The following is a 14,547-nucleotide window of genomic DNA, read 5'->3' as shown; positions in this document are numbered from 1 at the left end:
TTCTAAAATTAATTTTATACATTAATTATAAATAAAAATAAATATTTTGATAATATTGGTGAATTTAATGTCGCACATTTGCAGGCACGCTTTTAAATCTAAAGTGTGGATGTGCAGTGCGGTCAACGGCAGCACACCACTTGCGTTAGAATTGGATGGATTCAAAGCCAAAGGTTAAGACTTTAAGGGTAATTGTACTAATAGTGGTGATGGTAATGGCAATGGTGGTCAGGTCAGGTCAGGTCAGCTCAGGTCGTCCCACATTATCCTGTTCCTCTTGCCCGCATTCAATGTTTTGAACACTAGTCCAACAATCTAGCAGTTCCCTCTCTGTAGATCCAACTATGCCCGTGTCCCATTAAAATAAGCATTTCTTTTCTGGAAATAATTCACATCTCTCAATTACATGTAATTCTTGTCCACGGATAAAATAGTAAAACGCTGTCGGCTTCTACCAGGCAACCCAAGCACAATCCACCCCATATTTCTCTCTCTTGTTCGAATATACCCCTTTCTATTTTTGTTGGAAATCGAGGAACTGTGTGATAGTCGGGGAGCTGATAATCAGAGCTGGGATTCGGTATTGAGTAAGGTTTGGTGGAGCACAAGTTCGTGGATGCAGTGGGGGAGTTGGTGAAGGAACGGGATATTATTTTTTCTAGGGTTTCCATGATGGGTATCCGAATCGCGGTGGAGAACGCAGTTGCTGATTTGGTATTGGTTCGAATTATTCGATTTTATGTCTTGATGGTTTGATTTTGCAGCTCTGTTTTGATCCAGTAGTTTTTGGTAATATATCTTCTTATTTGTGCTGCTGGAAAGAAGCAATCATTATCCTGGATTAAATACTGAACCTGTTTAGTTTTGGGTCTTGTACCTGTGTTTTTGTTCAATTTATTTTTTTGTTTTTCTCTAAATTGATGGATATGCATATGGTGGTTGAGAATTGTTACTTTTCTTGTGCTCTGTGTTCTGTGTGAGTTGCTTTCTGGTTATGTATGTTATGTGATTTGTTGATGCAGGGATGAAATCAAGGGTTTTGGGAGTGTTGAGATAATTTTAACTTGTTATTACAAAGCAAAGAAAGTTATCCAGAGCTTACGGAGTAAAGAGAATCCCTGCGCTAACCTTGAGATTCACACCATACATGTGATTTGTTTGTAAGGGAGCATTGCTGCAGCTAATCTTTTACATTATTTGGGCAGGAATTGTGTGGCTTAAAGCATTGTTATGGGCTTTGGTTATTTTAGTGTGGATTGTTATTGATTTTTTTATTACTTTTCACCACTAGGGAGACTGGAAAGTTCATTGCTCTTTTTTTTTTTTTTTTTTAAATGAACTTCAGTGCAAGCAAATTTAGCATCAGTCACTGAACAAGAGAAATCACCAGGGGCGTCGAAGATTTGTGTCGTTGTCTTGAATTAGTCTGTCATGGAAAACATTACTGCAAATGGCTTTGTTGGTGGTCCTTCCCCAGGTGCGAGCTATTTATGTTTAGACTGTCTGCTTAATGGAAATGCCTACATGTTTCAGTTGCTTTTTTTCATTGCTTCAATTGATAGAGATGCATGCAACTTCATCTTGAGATCGAATCTGAGTCATTTCCCAATGTTACTCTGTTCTATAATCAGTTTTACCGTTGCTGCTATAGTGTTTTGGTGTAGAGGGGGTGCATGTCTGTGGATTTTTCAGTGCGAAATATAGTTTGTTATGATATCAGTGAAGACTCCAGCTTTGTGTTATATATCTGAGTTGCCTGTTGTTCCGGAAGCTATGTTGGTTAGAAGGTTGGGAGATAAAAATCACTGAAAGTGTCGCAATATATTTCCAGGGACATGCTATTAGATTTGTGTGTTTCTTTCATTTCCCCCTGTCCTGGAGTTAATCCACAGCCTTGTTTTTGGTTTAGGAGCCTCAAATGAAGCCCTGTATAAAGAACTTTGGCATGCTTGTGCTGGGCCCCTTGTCACTGTTCCAAATAAAGGCGAACGAGTTTATTACTTTCCTCAAGGTCACATGGAACAGGTTTGTGATTGCTTATTCTTGTTATCCATATCTGTTACCTATAAATGGTGTTTCAAAACACTTTCTTTTCCTTTTGGATTCTTTTTATTATAAATATACTTTTTGTGTATTCTTTATTTGACTTAAAACTTAAAGCATTTGCAGAGAAACTATATGTATTGATTTGACATTATTTGGCTCTGTATTTTGTTTAGGCTTCATTCTTTGCCGTATTTTAATGGATTTTCATGCATATGTTTGGTTTCTTTGTCAAATTAGATAAACTTACTCTCTCTGAAATCATCTTTGTTATGCCCTGATTGTATCCTGCCAGTGTGTACAAAGCTATTTACTAACCCTTTTTTTCTGGCCTTCTGTTTAGCTTGAAGCATCTACACATCAGGGTTTAGATCATCAACTGCCTTCATTCAACTTACCCAGTAAAATTCTTTGCAAAGTGATGAATGTTGAACTTCGGGTAAGGCTTGATATAATATTATATTTGAGCATTTGGAATTTGATTTTTATATGCACCTGAGTCATCCTTTGTAGCTGAATTGTTCATCTTAAATCGCAGGCTGAACCAGACACAGATGAGGTGTATGCGCACATAACCTTGATTCCAGAACAAGATGTAATTCCATTCGTAGATCCCTACTTTGACTGTGTAGATGCTAGTGGTACCTGGACAATCAGTACCTACGTGGATATTCAGATTTTTTTATATTTCCTAAGTGATATTGCTGGTTAGTTTTCTGGAGAGAGTATAACTCTGGATTCGGTGGGGAATAAACAGATCTTAGATCTGTGCCAGTAACTTCGAAACAAGTGCTGGCTCAATATTAATTTCTCTTTGCATGAGTTCTGTTGAGGCAGAAGTCAGAACAGCATTAATTATGGTTAAATAGTTTCCAGATGTTGAGTGAAGGTTTTTTGCTGTATTCTTTCTTTATCCTCAGTTTCCCCTGATCCGAAAATTATATTTTATCAATCACTATTTGAATATCCGTCCTGCATTTTTATTGTTATTTGAGGTTAGGTATAAGTCACATTAGAACTTCTTCACTATTCTAAAATGTTGAATCTAGTGACAGAAAGCCACATTCAACTGTTTTGTTACATTTTATTTAGTAAAAGCATGTTGGGCAAGCCAGTTTCTTCTAGGCTGTATACTTTGCATTAATTTCCATTACGCCTGCTAAGTTACATTAAAAAAATTTTGATTCGTGGCTCAGCAAGGTGAGATAACAACTCGAGATCCTCCTCCACCAGAGCCTGAAAGGTGCAGTGTCCATTCATTTTGCAAGACACTTACTGCATCTGACACCAGCACCCATGGTGGTTTCTCCGTTCTAAGAAGGCATGCAGATGATTGTTTACCCCCTTTGGTAGGAATTAAGGATTTCAATGTGGTATACTAACTCTTTTTCTCCCAACTTCGAAGATATCACAACTTTATTGTTATTGCAGGATATGTCTCAGCAACCTCCTATGCAGGAATTGGTAGCTTCTGATCTTCATGGAAATCAGTGGCATTTCCGTCACATTTTTCGAGGTTAGTATGAACTAGTCAGGAGCTTTTTCTTTTTCTTTTTATAAAGTTTCTCATTGAAGATATGATGTTAGTACTTGATGAGTTTTACCCCTGCAGCTCGCAGCTAGGACATTTCTAGCACCATGATGATGCAATCATGAATTATAATAAGAGAACTCATTTTACTTTAGAGAATGCATGGTAATCCTGATCCGTTCCCTCTGGATCACCCCTGGCCATTCTGTAGCTCACTATTAGTATAGCTCTTGGTGTTCAGCTGTTTGGTTTCATATTTGTTTGAGACTCCTTGTGTTGACAGTAACTCTAAAGACCCTCCTTGCTACTCTATGACACAATCCTTTGTTTTTTTGTTCAGTAAAGCACTATGGGTGACATATTAAATTTCAACAGAGTTGTATCTGTAACAACAAATCTTTATTAAAATTAATAAAGCATTTTATATCATATATACATAATACAAATAATTTTTAACATGGATTTTGCTAAGAAATTGCAACAGACAATCAAGATGTACACCACATATGCATTTTCTGAAGACAGGTGGGTACAAAATGGTGGTGAAAGCGAGTGATTCAACAACCTGTTGACTACTATGTTAAAGACTAATATTTTTATGTTTACTGCCCTGATCATAGTGGTGCATTCATTGCTTTCAGCGTCTGTATATTGAAGAAGGGTTCACAATATTTTGATTGTCTTTTCAGGTCAACCAAGGCGCCACTTACTAACCACTGGGTGGAGTGTATTTGTAAGTGCAAAAAAGCTAGTTGCAGGAGATGCTTTTATCTTTTTACGGTAAATTTATATAAATGCAGTTTCTTAGTATTTTTATATTATAATTTTAGTAAGGTCACAGTATTCTATTAACTTGGCAGAGGTGAAAATGGGAACCTTCGAGTTGGGGTGAGAAGACTCCTGAGACAACTAAGTAACGTGCCATCTTCAGTTATTTCAAGTCACAGCATGCATCTGGGGGTTCTTGCTACTGCATCACATGCAATCTCCACGAGGACCCTATTTTCTGTTTATTATAAACCTAGGTTGTTTGCTCTTCCACCTTATTAATTTCGTAGGCTATGTTCATACTGGTCTCTTTTATTTTTTTACATCAATGCCTAGCATTTTCTGTGTCAGGTAACTAGAACATTAAAATTGGAGTATTGATGTGTGTCCATTAAAAATCTTAAAAAAAATAACTCTTACAGCTCACATATCAGGTTCTGTTTTCTGCTTTCTATTTTGTATGGAGTTAAGGTGATTAGCCTTGTTAGGGTTGCCTTATGAAGGGAACATTTAAAGAAGATTGTGGTGTTAGAGATATTCTTTTATCCACAACATGCTTGGTGAAATCTGAAAGAGTTCTTTTTTCCTTGTTCTACTTGTGCACTTCACTGTGTGTTTGGACCGATGTTTTAATATCTCTACACTCTCGTTGTCAATTTAGGACTAGTCGATCAGAGTTCATAGTAAGCCTAAACAAGTATCTTGAAGCTAAAAATCATAAGCTCTCTGTTGGGATGAGATTCAAGATGAGATTTGAAAGTGAAGAGGTTCCTGAAAGAAGGTACTAGCCATGTTGATTTTTTCCCTGCGGTAAAAAAAGTGATTACAAGCACATACTTTCTGGAATTGATTTCTGTAATGGCCATTCCTAACATATACAATACAGGTTAAGTGGGACCATCATTGGTGTTGGGAATGATGATGCTGCATCACAGTGGCCAGATTCGGAATGGAGATCCTTGAAGGTACAACCTGTTACCATAGATTGTTTGGAAATCTATATCAATTGTATATAAAACCGTGAACAGATGCATGCCTTAATTTGTATGTTTTATTTCTAACTGTTACATGGACTTCAAAATCTTAGTTATATCACTCACTCAATGCGAGTGCTTCCAGGTCCAATGGGATGAACCTTCTACAATACTGTGCCCTGATAGGGTGTCTCCCTGGGAAATAGAACCACTTGCAGCATCAAATCCTCCTAACCCACATACTCAACAAAGAAACAAGCGCGCACGCCCCCCTGTTTTGCCGCCACCGATGCAGAATATTACTCCCCATGGTATTATCTCAACCTCTGATGATGTTTATACACAATCAATGAAGTAGTGCTATTCATCAGGAATTATTTATTGTTTGATAGCCATGTGGAAGCCGTCTGCTGACTCCTCATCAGTTCTCCCCTATTGTGATCCACCATGTGGTCGGGACATATATCAATCGCCAAAACTTAGTTCAGGGGCCAGAGTCAGCCCTACAAGTTGCAATGAGAACCTGCCTAATCAAACTGAAGCTGCTGCTGATTCAGTTACCCCTGTCAGTGAAAAGAAACAGCTGAATCGTTGCAGGCTCTTTGGAATTGAATTGCTTGATCATTCAACAGTTGAAGATACATCACTTGCAGTCCAATTCAAAGCAGGTATTGGGGAATCTCTCGTTCGTGTTGATGCCGAATCAGAACTACAGTCTGAACCAGAAACCCACAACGCATCTGATGCTCCTTCATCCGGTTGCTTCCCGGATAAGTCTTGTCTGAGATCCTCCCATGTGACACACAACAGGCAAATCCGAAGCTGCATCAAGGTGATTTAGGTTTCATATCTCTTTCTTAGAAGTGTGTGTGAGAAAGGGATAAAGCAATTAGAACATGATAATGTAGAAAGCTAAAATTGCTCAGATCGTATCAAAACAACCTACACCTAGCTTAATATAGGCTCTTGTAATTCGAGCTTATTGGCTCATGTGTCCTTCCTCTAATGGTTGCTTCTAATTATTTTGTCAATTGTAGCTTCTCTTTCTAAAATATGTTTACTGTTGGCTATGTGAATGATGACTTTCATGATTCGATTAGGTTCACATGCAAGGCACAGCTGTTGGGAGGGCAGTGGATCTTACTAGGTTTGATTGCTATGAGGATCTGCTCAAAATGTTTGAAGAAATGTTTGAGATTGCAGGGGAACTCTCTGGATCGACAAAGAAATGGCAGGTTGTATACACAGATGATGAGGATGACATGATGATGGTTGGAGACGATCCATGGCAGTTAAGTCAAAACTTACCGGTTTCTCCTTTATATCTACGCATCCGCCTTTGCTTCCTATATATGTTTCTCTAGCTCCTAGTACACGTATGCTTGTGAGCATTACATTGAATGTTTCAGATGGTTTCTGATATTTATTGACCTAATTGCTCCAACCCGGGCACTATTTCTTTGTGTCAAAAGCGTGGTCGTATTAATTTTGCTACTTTCATTGGATATTCGTTATCCTTCAAATATCTGAGGTTGCTTTTGTGCGGATATTTTCAGCGAATTTTGCTCCATGGCAAAGAAGATATATATCTATACAACCGAGGAAGCTAAGAAGCTTTTGCCCAAGGTGAAGCTCCCACCAGCAGAGGCCAAATCAAGCAAGCTCCTTGCGGATGCAGCCGTTGGCTCTGAAGAACACTCTTCGACTGTGGGATCGGGCAGCTGATACTATTTCTAAGCTGCAAAATGGTTAAAAGTGATCCAGCAGACAGTCGATGAACTTGGTGTTTGTGTTATTCAAGGACCTCCAGCTGCCATGGTTCCAGTACGAGTTTGTTATGTAGCCGGTGAGTGAATCAAGGAACTCACTTGATTATATATGTATGTCGGTATGGCGCAATGCAATAATTGTGTTGTGAATTTATGTTTGTGTTTATAATTTTAGTTACGAGGAGAATCCTATGAATATGATGATGATACTTGTTTGAATCCCAGGGGGGAGTTGAAACGAAATTTTGTTGGTTGTGTGTTGTGTTTGATGTTTGTTTATACAGAGTTTGATATGTATGGATGGAAGGGTTTCTATCTATATCTATGTTTTTGTGCTATTTATTAGATATAGACACACTTTTTGTTACTTATTATGGCACAATTTATTTGGTTGTCTTGTTTAGACAATTCATTTGAGCTGAGCATCTGAATGGATTTTAGGGACACTATGGACTTTGGTTTTATCACTGAATTGCTGTATCTTAGCATTTAAGTAATTGCAATATCCAGTTCAATATTAATTAGGATTTCAATAGATAATAAAATAATATGGTTTTTTGTCCTATCATTAAGTTATGTCACTGTTATTTTATTTTTTTTCAACGGTGCAAATTTTTTATCTACTTATACTTTTATTATTTTTATTTAATAAATAATAATTAATTTGATATTGTTTTATATATCTATTTTATTTTTATTAATTTTTTAAATAATTTATTTTAAATTTTTAAATTTTATTATTTAGTATTAAATACTACTTCCTCCGTCCCACTTATCATGCCGTTTCTGTTAGCCTCGGCCTCACGTCTCATGGAATAATTTTAAATTTTTTTAATTTTAATTAAATTAATTAGTTATTTTAATCTTAATTTATAATAATTTATATTATATGTTAATTATTTTTATTAATATAATTTTTAATTATTTACTTATTATAATTATCATAAATTAAATTCTGGTGTCTAGAGTTCCAAAATAGTAACAAGACACCTGCTATGGACCGAGGTACTATTATTTTTTAATTTTCAATGATTACAATCAGCATTGAAACTTATACAGTTTTGAAAACAGATTTGGAAATTTGAATGTGCTCATTTAATATTCTTTGACCAAAAAGAAAAAAAAGATATGTTCATTTATTTTGTAAATTAGAAAACATAAGAAAAATTAAAAAAATAGTGCACCTTTAGGATGTGTTTGTTTGGGGGATTGGAGTTCAAATTAACTATTCATCTTATTTTTTCCCTAAAAATATATCAAATCAAATATCTATTTTTTAAAAAAAAATTATATTAAAAATTAATTTTACATTCAAAACATCACATCATATAACTATTCAAATTAAAAATTTTTACTATTTAAATACCAACTCAAAATCCAAACCCCCAAACAAACACACCCTTAGTAGGAGTATTCTTTTTTCTACTATTACCCAAATATATATATATATATATATATATCATCAATTAAACACAAATGTCTTGAAAATTTTTGGAAATATTTTAGAGCAATAAAAAAATCTATTTGATGTAATATAAATAAATATGATTATGTTTGATATGTAAAATAAATTTTTTATATATTGTTTTTCGTCAATCAAATTTATATTTTTTTTAATTGTAATTAAAAATATATTTTTTTTTTTAAGCAAAAAAAAACCTTATTTTCTTATTATAAAAAGTGAAAAATAATATTATTACTTATTTTATTCAAATTCATGTCTAAATATTTAAGTATACAATTAGATAGTGAGGAATTAATAATTTAAATAATAATCAAAAATATTTTTATTGTTGATTAGTAGTATATTTAAAGAGAGACTTTGAAATACTGATAAAAATTAAGTAAAAATAAAATATTTTTCAATAACAAAATATTTTCACAATAATACATTCCAAAAGCACTTAACAAATTAAACTAACATTTAAAACATTATTATTGTCTCAACACCCAAATTAACCACCCCAAACCCGCCACGACGGCGATCTTCCCCGGCCAGCCCCGCCGCCGCCCGCCGCCCTCCGACGAGTACCCATGGTCGGAGTAGCGGGCGTAGCACTTACCCAAAAACATATCCCCCGACGGCGCCGCCGCGCAGTCGCTTTTCAGGCGCTGTACGGCCTCCGACAGACACTCCTGGCACTCCCCCAAGCTCAGATCCTGCACGCACTGCACCATCCCCTGGACCTTCCCGGACCCCCCTACCCGAAAGTACTGCCCGCCGCCGTCCTTCAGGTATGCCAGCACCGCGTCCCGCCGCGTCAGCACGTCGTCGGAGCCGCCGTACCCCGCCGCCGTCGCCGCCCCGCACTTCTCCGACACCACAGCCTTGTCGACGGTGCCGACGAACGACTCGTTGTCGTACTTAATGAAGCAGCCGTCGAGCTGCAGCGCGCCGCCGGAGGTGCCGGCGCAGAAGGCGCCGATTCTAGAGACGGCGCTGGCGACGCAGCGGTGGCAGTCGGCGGCGGCGAGGTCGCCGCGGCACTGGTAGAGGCCGTAGACGGCGGCGGTAGATCCCGGCGAGGAGATTTTGAAGGAATTGAAGGCGGCAATGGAGGCGGAGTTTACGAAGGAAGCTAGGATGGAGTTGAGGTTCGATTCGTACGGACTGCCGGAGCTGTACTTGAGCTGGGAGCAGCCGACGTAGACGAAGGATTCCGGCGAGGAAGACGACGGCCGGAGATTTATTAGAAAGAGGAGGAGTTGCAAGTAGAAGAGAGGGTTAGTGGTCATGGTTTGTTGCTTTGTTGTCGAGGAACAAATGACCTAACAAAATGTATTATGGGTTATGAAAGAAACTATTCCTATAAAAATATAATTATTATTATTTCTTTTCTATCAAATTTATTTTTATTTTTATAGGTTTGTTAAATTTAATTTGTAACCATTATATAATATTGTCCCGTAAAAGAGAGCGATGGTATCGAGAGTGAACTTATAACCATGAGGTCATGGGTTCAAATTCATTCTCCTGGTATGATTTGTCTGATCAGTTTGATCGTAAATATATATTAATATGATATTTTGAATATAAAAATAAATTTTAGTGCAATATAATAAAAAAAATATTTGATTTGATATTTTATTAAAAAAAATGAAATATTAAAACCAACATCAAAATCTCATAAGCAAAAACACTCATTTTTACATACAAAATATAATATGTAGTATATATATATATAATTATTATGTTATCTAAAAAATATAAATATAAAAAATTTACAAATACAAATCAAATATATAAATAAACTATTAGTAAAGAATTTATTTAAGGTTTTTTTCTTTTATTTTTATTTAAATATATAAAAAGTAGAATAATAGTAGTTAAATATAATTTTTTAAATAAAACATAAATAGTAACTATAATAATTTTTTAGAAAAAATAAATATAAATAATAAAAGTAAGAAATAATTAAAGCTTTTAAGTAAACAAATCTCAAATCCACACCACTTTGCCTCTATAAATAAATCTATTTATTTTATAATGGCTTTTTCTTAATAGTTGCAATATTAGGGTTTGTTCATTTCTTTTCTTTTTTTCTTTTTTTTTTTTTTTAATTTAAACTTTGCATGTTTTTCATTAAATAATATTGATTTTTCTTGTAAAATATATCAAAAATACTATATAAAATAAAATAAAACTCAAATTAAAAATAAAATATAAAAAATCCAAAATAAAGTATAAAACACCCCTCAATCAATCTTGCATGCTTTGCCTTTAAAGAAAGTGCTCATTCTCTTTAATCTCTTCTTTTTAAGTTACTCATCCACCACTTTAATTTCTTGTGCATTTTTTTACTTCAAATTATTTGCATGCATCAATACACCTTTTCATCTTTAAGTGTCGTTTTTGTATGTTAGTCTTCTTAATTTTTAAAAATAATAAAAATTAAAATTATATTCGATATAATCATAATAGATAGTTAAAATAAAAATAAATTTAATGTAAAAAGGAATTCAAGACTTCAATTTAAAATAAACTGGTGATAAATACGTTGTCATTCACTTTTATGAATTAGGAGAGTTCCCAATAATTTTTTCAGTATGGAATATACTCAATTGGTATTTTTTTGTTGTTAGATATGCGCATTTGATTCGGAATTCATCGTAGAATTTGATTGCGGATAGTACATTTTGTAGAAATATTTCAAGAAAAACACCTAAATTGTAGAACAATGCATATATTGTTGGATTCTAATGTAATAGTATTATTGAACTTCATTGTTCAGCCATTCAATGCAATATCAGCATATAAACATTTTGGGTTGAATAATATTTTTAATTAAATAATTGTTTGTGTTTTAATTTCATAGGGATTGAGAAGGAAATTAATAATGTAATTTCAAATTTTTGTTATTTAACTATTTATATTAAAATATGTAAATTACCATTTTTAAAAAAATATAGTATTAAAGTAAATTATGAGTGCATAAGTTGCTGGTTGTATTGTGCTAGAAAATGGATTGAATTCGAAGAAATAGAAAATATTTGTTTTTCGATCCAATTAGACTAAATTGTAAATATTAAAATTATAATTTGATCTAAACTGCAATCCACTCTGATTGACGAATTAATTGATCTATTTGGGAAATTATAATATTGTATCAAAATACTTTTTAAATCCAAATTTAAATTTAAAAATAAATAAATAATAAAAAGTTTAAAATGAACACATCAATAATAGTCATGTAAAACATGAAAAATCCCAAAAACAAATCTATAATAATCACGATAGAACAATTGAGCTAGCTGTTACAATGAAAATAATGAAAAATATTTTATTTAATTGATTTTCTTAATGTTAAATAATTATTTTTAAAAATAAATTCATTTATTAATAAGTACAGCAACTGGAGGAACTTATTTTATAATTGCAAAATAAAAATAAAAATTGAAAGAATACAATATCATGTCATAGAATTAAATATCGACTTTTTCTTTTTCCGTATGAGAATTACTCATATAATCTGAAATAACCGTGATTTATGTATTCAAAACTATATATAACTGTATTTGTGTATAGTCATGAATTTTTAGAAAGTAGGTGTTTGTATAGGCCATAATATAGGATCCGCATACAAAATGTTTACTGTAGTCTAGTGTGTATAGTGCAATTTCATATTCATCTATACAATTTCTTTTTTTAATTTTCGTAATTTAAATTTTTTCTTATTTTCTTTTTTAGTAAACAAATATTATATTTTTTTACGATAAAAAAAATTATTTTTATTCACTTTTTTAAAATCCGTGTCCGATCAAATTGACATAATTTTACACTTGAGAGAAAGTAATAATAATAATAATAATAATAATAATAATAATAATAATAATACAGCTGTTTGTTAATAAGTAAATTGAATGTAAAAGTTTTAAAATATTAAAAATAATATTAATTTGAACTAATAATTTTTTGATATAATAAATTAGATATATAGCTTTTTAATAATAATATATATAATCACTTTAATTTTGGTGATTTAAAAAATAAAAATAAAAACTCCTTTCTAGAAACACCGCGACGACACCAACAACAATAATAATTTGCAAAAAGAGTAACGAAAATAACCAATTTGTAAACTGAAATTTTATCTCATATTATAGTAAAAAACCCATACATATATATATAGAGAATGTTAAAAAGGCCAAATATATCTATATCCTTCTATCATTACATATTAAATCCTAAAAAAAATATAAATATCCTACATAAAATATAATATAGAAAAATATACAACATATTCTATAAAATATTCTCAAAGGTCGTAACATATTGTACAAAATATTCTAAAAAATTATCATAAATTCTATAAAATATTTCAAGATATTTTCAAAATCATACACCTCAAATTAGTGCATGGAGATTCCAAAAGCCCAACTCCGATAAGAGATGAGAAAGTTTACGAGCGCCTAAAGCCTTAGTGAATAGATGAGCTAGTTGATCGGAACTACACACAAATTGAGTAGCTATGAATGGTCAATAAGGCATCGGGTTGCCCAAGAAAGAACACACAGTCCCGGCGCTGCAGATACGTAGATAAAATTCAATAAAATCATATTTGACGTCGAAAACACAGCCCCGGTGTTGCTGATAATGTCCACGCCAATTTGCTCGTCTGTTCTGTTTTTTGGTGTTACAAGTATTTATTTGAATTTTAGTTATTGATGCCAACTTGTCGAGGGCATATTATATTTGAAATTTTTTTTTATTAGTGAATACATATCAAAGTTGCATGTGAATTTAAGGATTTATTTTGAACCTAATCTATTTAATATTTCACATATTTTTTTAATTAAAAATTTTGTCATATTTTTCCCATCAATTTTACAACAATAATTATATAGATTAACAGTATATTAATGAATAAAAAAATTGGAATGCATTAATTATAAGTAATAAATATAATTATTTTGATTAAAATTTTGAAAAAAGTGAGGGAAAAAAATTACATGTAATAGGACTCACAGTGATGTATTATACTATCTTTCTCCGCTTTCAATTTAAAAAATAATAGTATTTTAATTACAGTGAGTAGTTAAAAGTAGTGTAATGATATTTTGCCCTTACGTTTTTGTGTAAAAGTAATGATGTGACGTAAAGTAAGGGTATTTGTGAAAAAAAATAGGGTATTTAATGAAATGTTTACTTTGTAATTGGACGTCTCAAAATAAAAATATATAAACATTGTAAGTAGACGGAGTAAATATAAATTATATAGATTATAGGTAGATTTTTACGGTTTATTGAAAATACTGAAGCATGTCATATGCTATGTCAAAATTCATTTTTAAGTTCATGACAATATTTTATCAAAGATTTTGGTATGACAACCACATGATATTTAAAAAAAAAAAAAATTGGTATAGCGGTTAAATTCTGTCTTGTAGACATTAAAAAATAATCATTCTGTTATATGTGCCAATATTTTGTACTAAAATTACAACTTAGTCCGTAACAATATTGGTGGTACCACGTCAAAATAGGTGACACATTATCAGAAACTGCGGGTTAAATATAGAATTATATTCATTTATTTTGAAAGAAACTATAAATAAACTCATGTTTATTTGGTTTTGATTTTATTTTAATTTTTTTAAAAAATAATTTAAATAATATTTTGACACATATTTAGGAGAAAATTAATACATATTTTTAGAACCACATTGACTTATTACTAATAATTTTGATTTCAATATTTTAATTTACTAAATAATAATTAATGTGAAATAGACTCGAAATAAAAAAAATACTGTACCAACATGGTATGTATAAATAAAATAAAAATAAAATAAAATAAAAAAATATTGGTAAATTTGTCAGCATGATAAATTAATGTGGTTAGTGAAGATACCACATGAAATAAAACAATATATCAATATTATCATTAATGTGATTAATTTTTATTTAATTTTAATAAACATCTTTTTTTTACTATTCAATATAGTACACTTTTGACATCCT

General features: G+C 32.3%; 2 protein-coding genes across 7 annotated transcripts; one reads left to right on the top strand and one right to left on the bottom strand.

Annotated features, from left to right (window-relative positions):
* Positions 1–276: 276 nt before the first annotated feature.
* On the top strand, positions 277–7,406 carry LOC127254237 (auxin response factor 1). 6 transcript variants are annotated; one of them, XM_051279244.1, is made up of 16 exons: positions 278–714; positions 1,023–1,160; positions 1,346–1,477; positions 1,910–2,025; positions 2,387–2,482; positions 2,582–2,638; positions 3,240–3,392; positions 3,475–3,559; positions 4,264–4,354; positions 4,435–4,599; positions 5,004–5,123; positions 5,229–5,307; positions 5,462–5,627; positions 5,709–6,148; positions 6,417–6,607; positions 6,873–7,406. In XM_051279244.1, the coding sequence occupies exons 3-16, from the start codon at positions 1,432–1,434 to the stop codon at positions 7,039–7,041; spliced, it is 1,974 nt and encodes a 657-aa protein (XP_051135201.1). In that variant the 5' UTR covers positions 278–714; positions 1,023–1,160; positions 1,346–1,431; the 3' UTR covers positions 7,042–7,406. The 6 variants fall into 6 exon arrangements, with proteins under 6 accessions (XP_051135234.1, XP_051135225.1, XP_051135201.1 ...); XM_051279261.1 differs by having other exon boundaries at positions 278–720; XM_051279277.1 differs by lacking the exon at positions 1,023–1,160 and having other exon boundaries at positions 277–714; positions 1,391–1,477.
* Positions 7,407–8,970: 1,564 nt separating this feature from the next.
* Positions 8,971–9,878, bottom strand: LOC127254987 (plasmodesmata-located protein 7-like). Its single transcript, XM_051280391.1, has one exon. It carries the CDS (start codon positions 9,819–9,821, stop codon positions 9,021–9,023), a length of 801 nt encoding a protein of 266 aa, XP_051136348.1. The 5' UTR covers positions 9,822–9,878; the 3' UTR covers positions 8,971–9,020.
* Between the last annotated feature and the right edge of the window lie 4,669 nt (positions 9,879–14,547).

This window comes from Andrographis paniculata, unplaced genomic scaffold, assembly GCF_009805555.1.
Source record: "Andrographis paniculata isolate CXL003 unplaced genomic scaffold, ASM980555v1 Contig12END, whole genome shotgun sequence".
Lineage (NCBI taxonomy): Eukaryota > Viridiplantae > Streptophyta > Magnoliopsida > Lamiales > Acanthaceae > Andrographis > Andrographis paniculata.
The sequence above is the reverse complement of the archived record's forward strand: the minus strand, read 5'-3'. Positions and strand labels throughout refer to the sequence as shown.

Coding starts and splice junctions, on each gene's coding strand:
- LOC127254987 (XM_051280391.1), bottom strand. CDS start 9,821: ATGACCACTAACCCTCTCTTCTACTTGCAACTCCTCCTCTTTCTAATA.
- LOC127254237 (XM_051279277.1), top strand. CDS start 1,432: ATGGAAAACATTACTGCAAATGGCTTTGTTGGTGGTCCTTCCCCAG. Junction 2,483..2,581: donor TGATGAATGTTGAACTTCGG/GTAAGGCTTGAT, acceptor CTTAAATCGCAG/GCTGAACCAGACACAGATGA. Junction 4,355..4,434: donor GATGCTTTTATCTTTTTACG/GTAAATTTATAT, acceptor TTAACTTGGCAG/AGGTGAAAATGGGAACCTTC.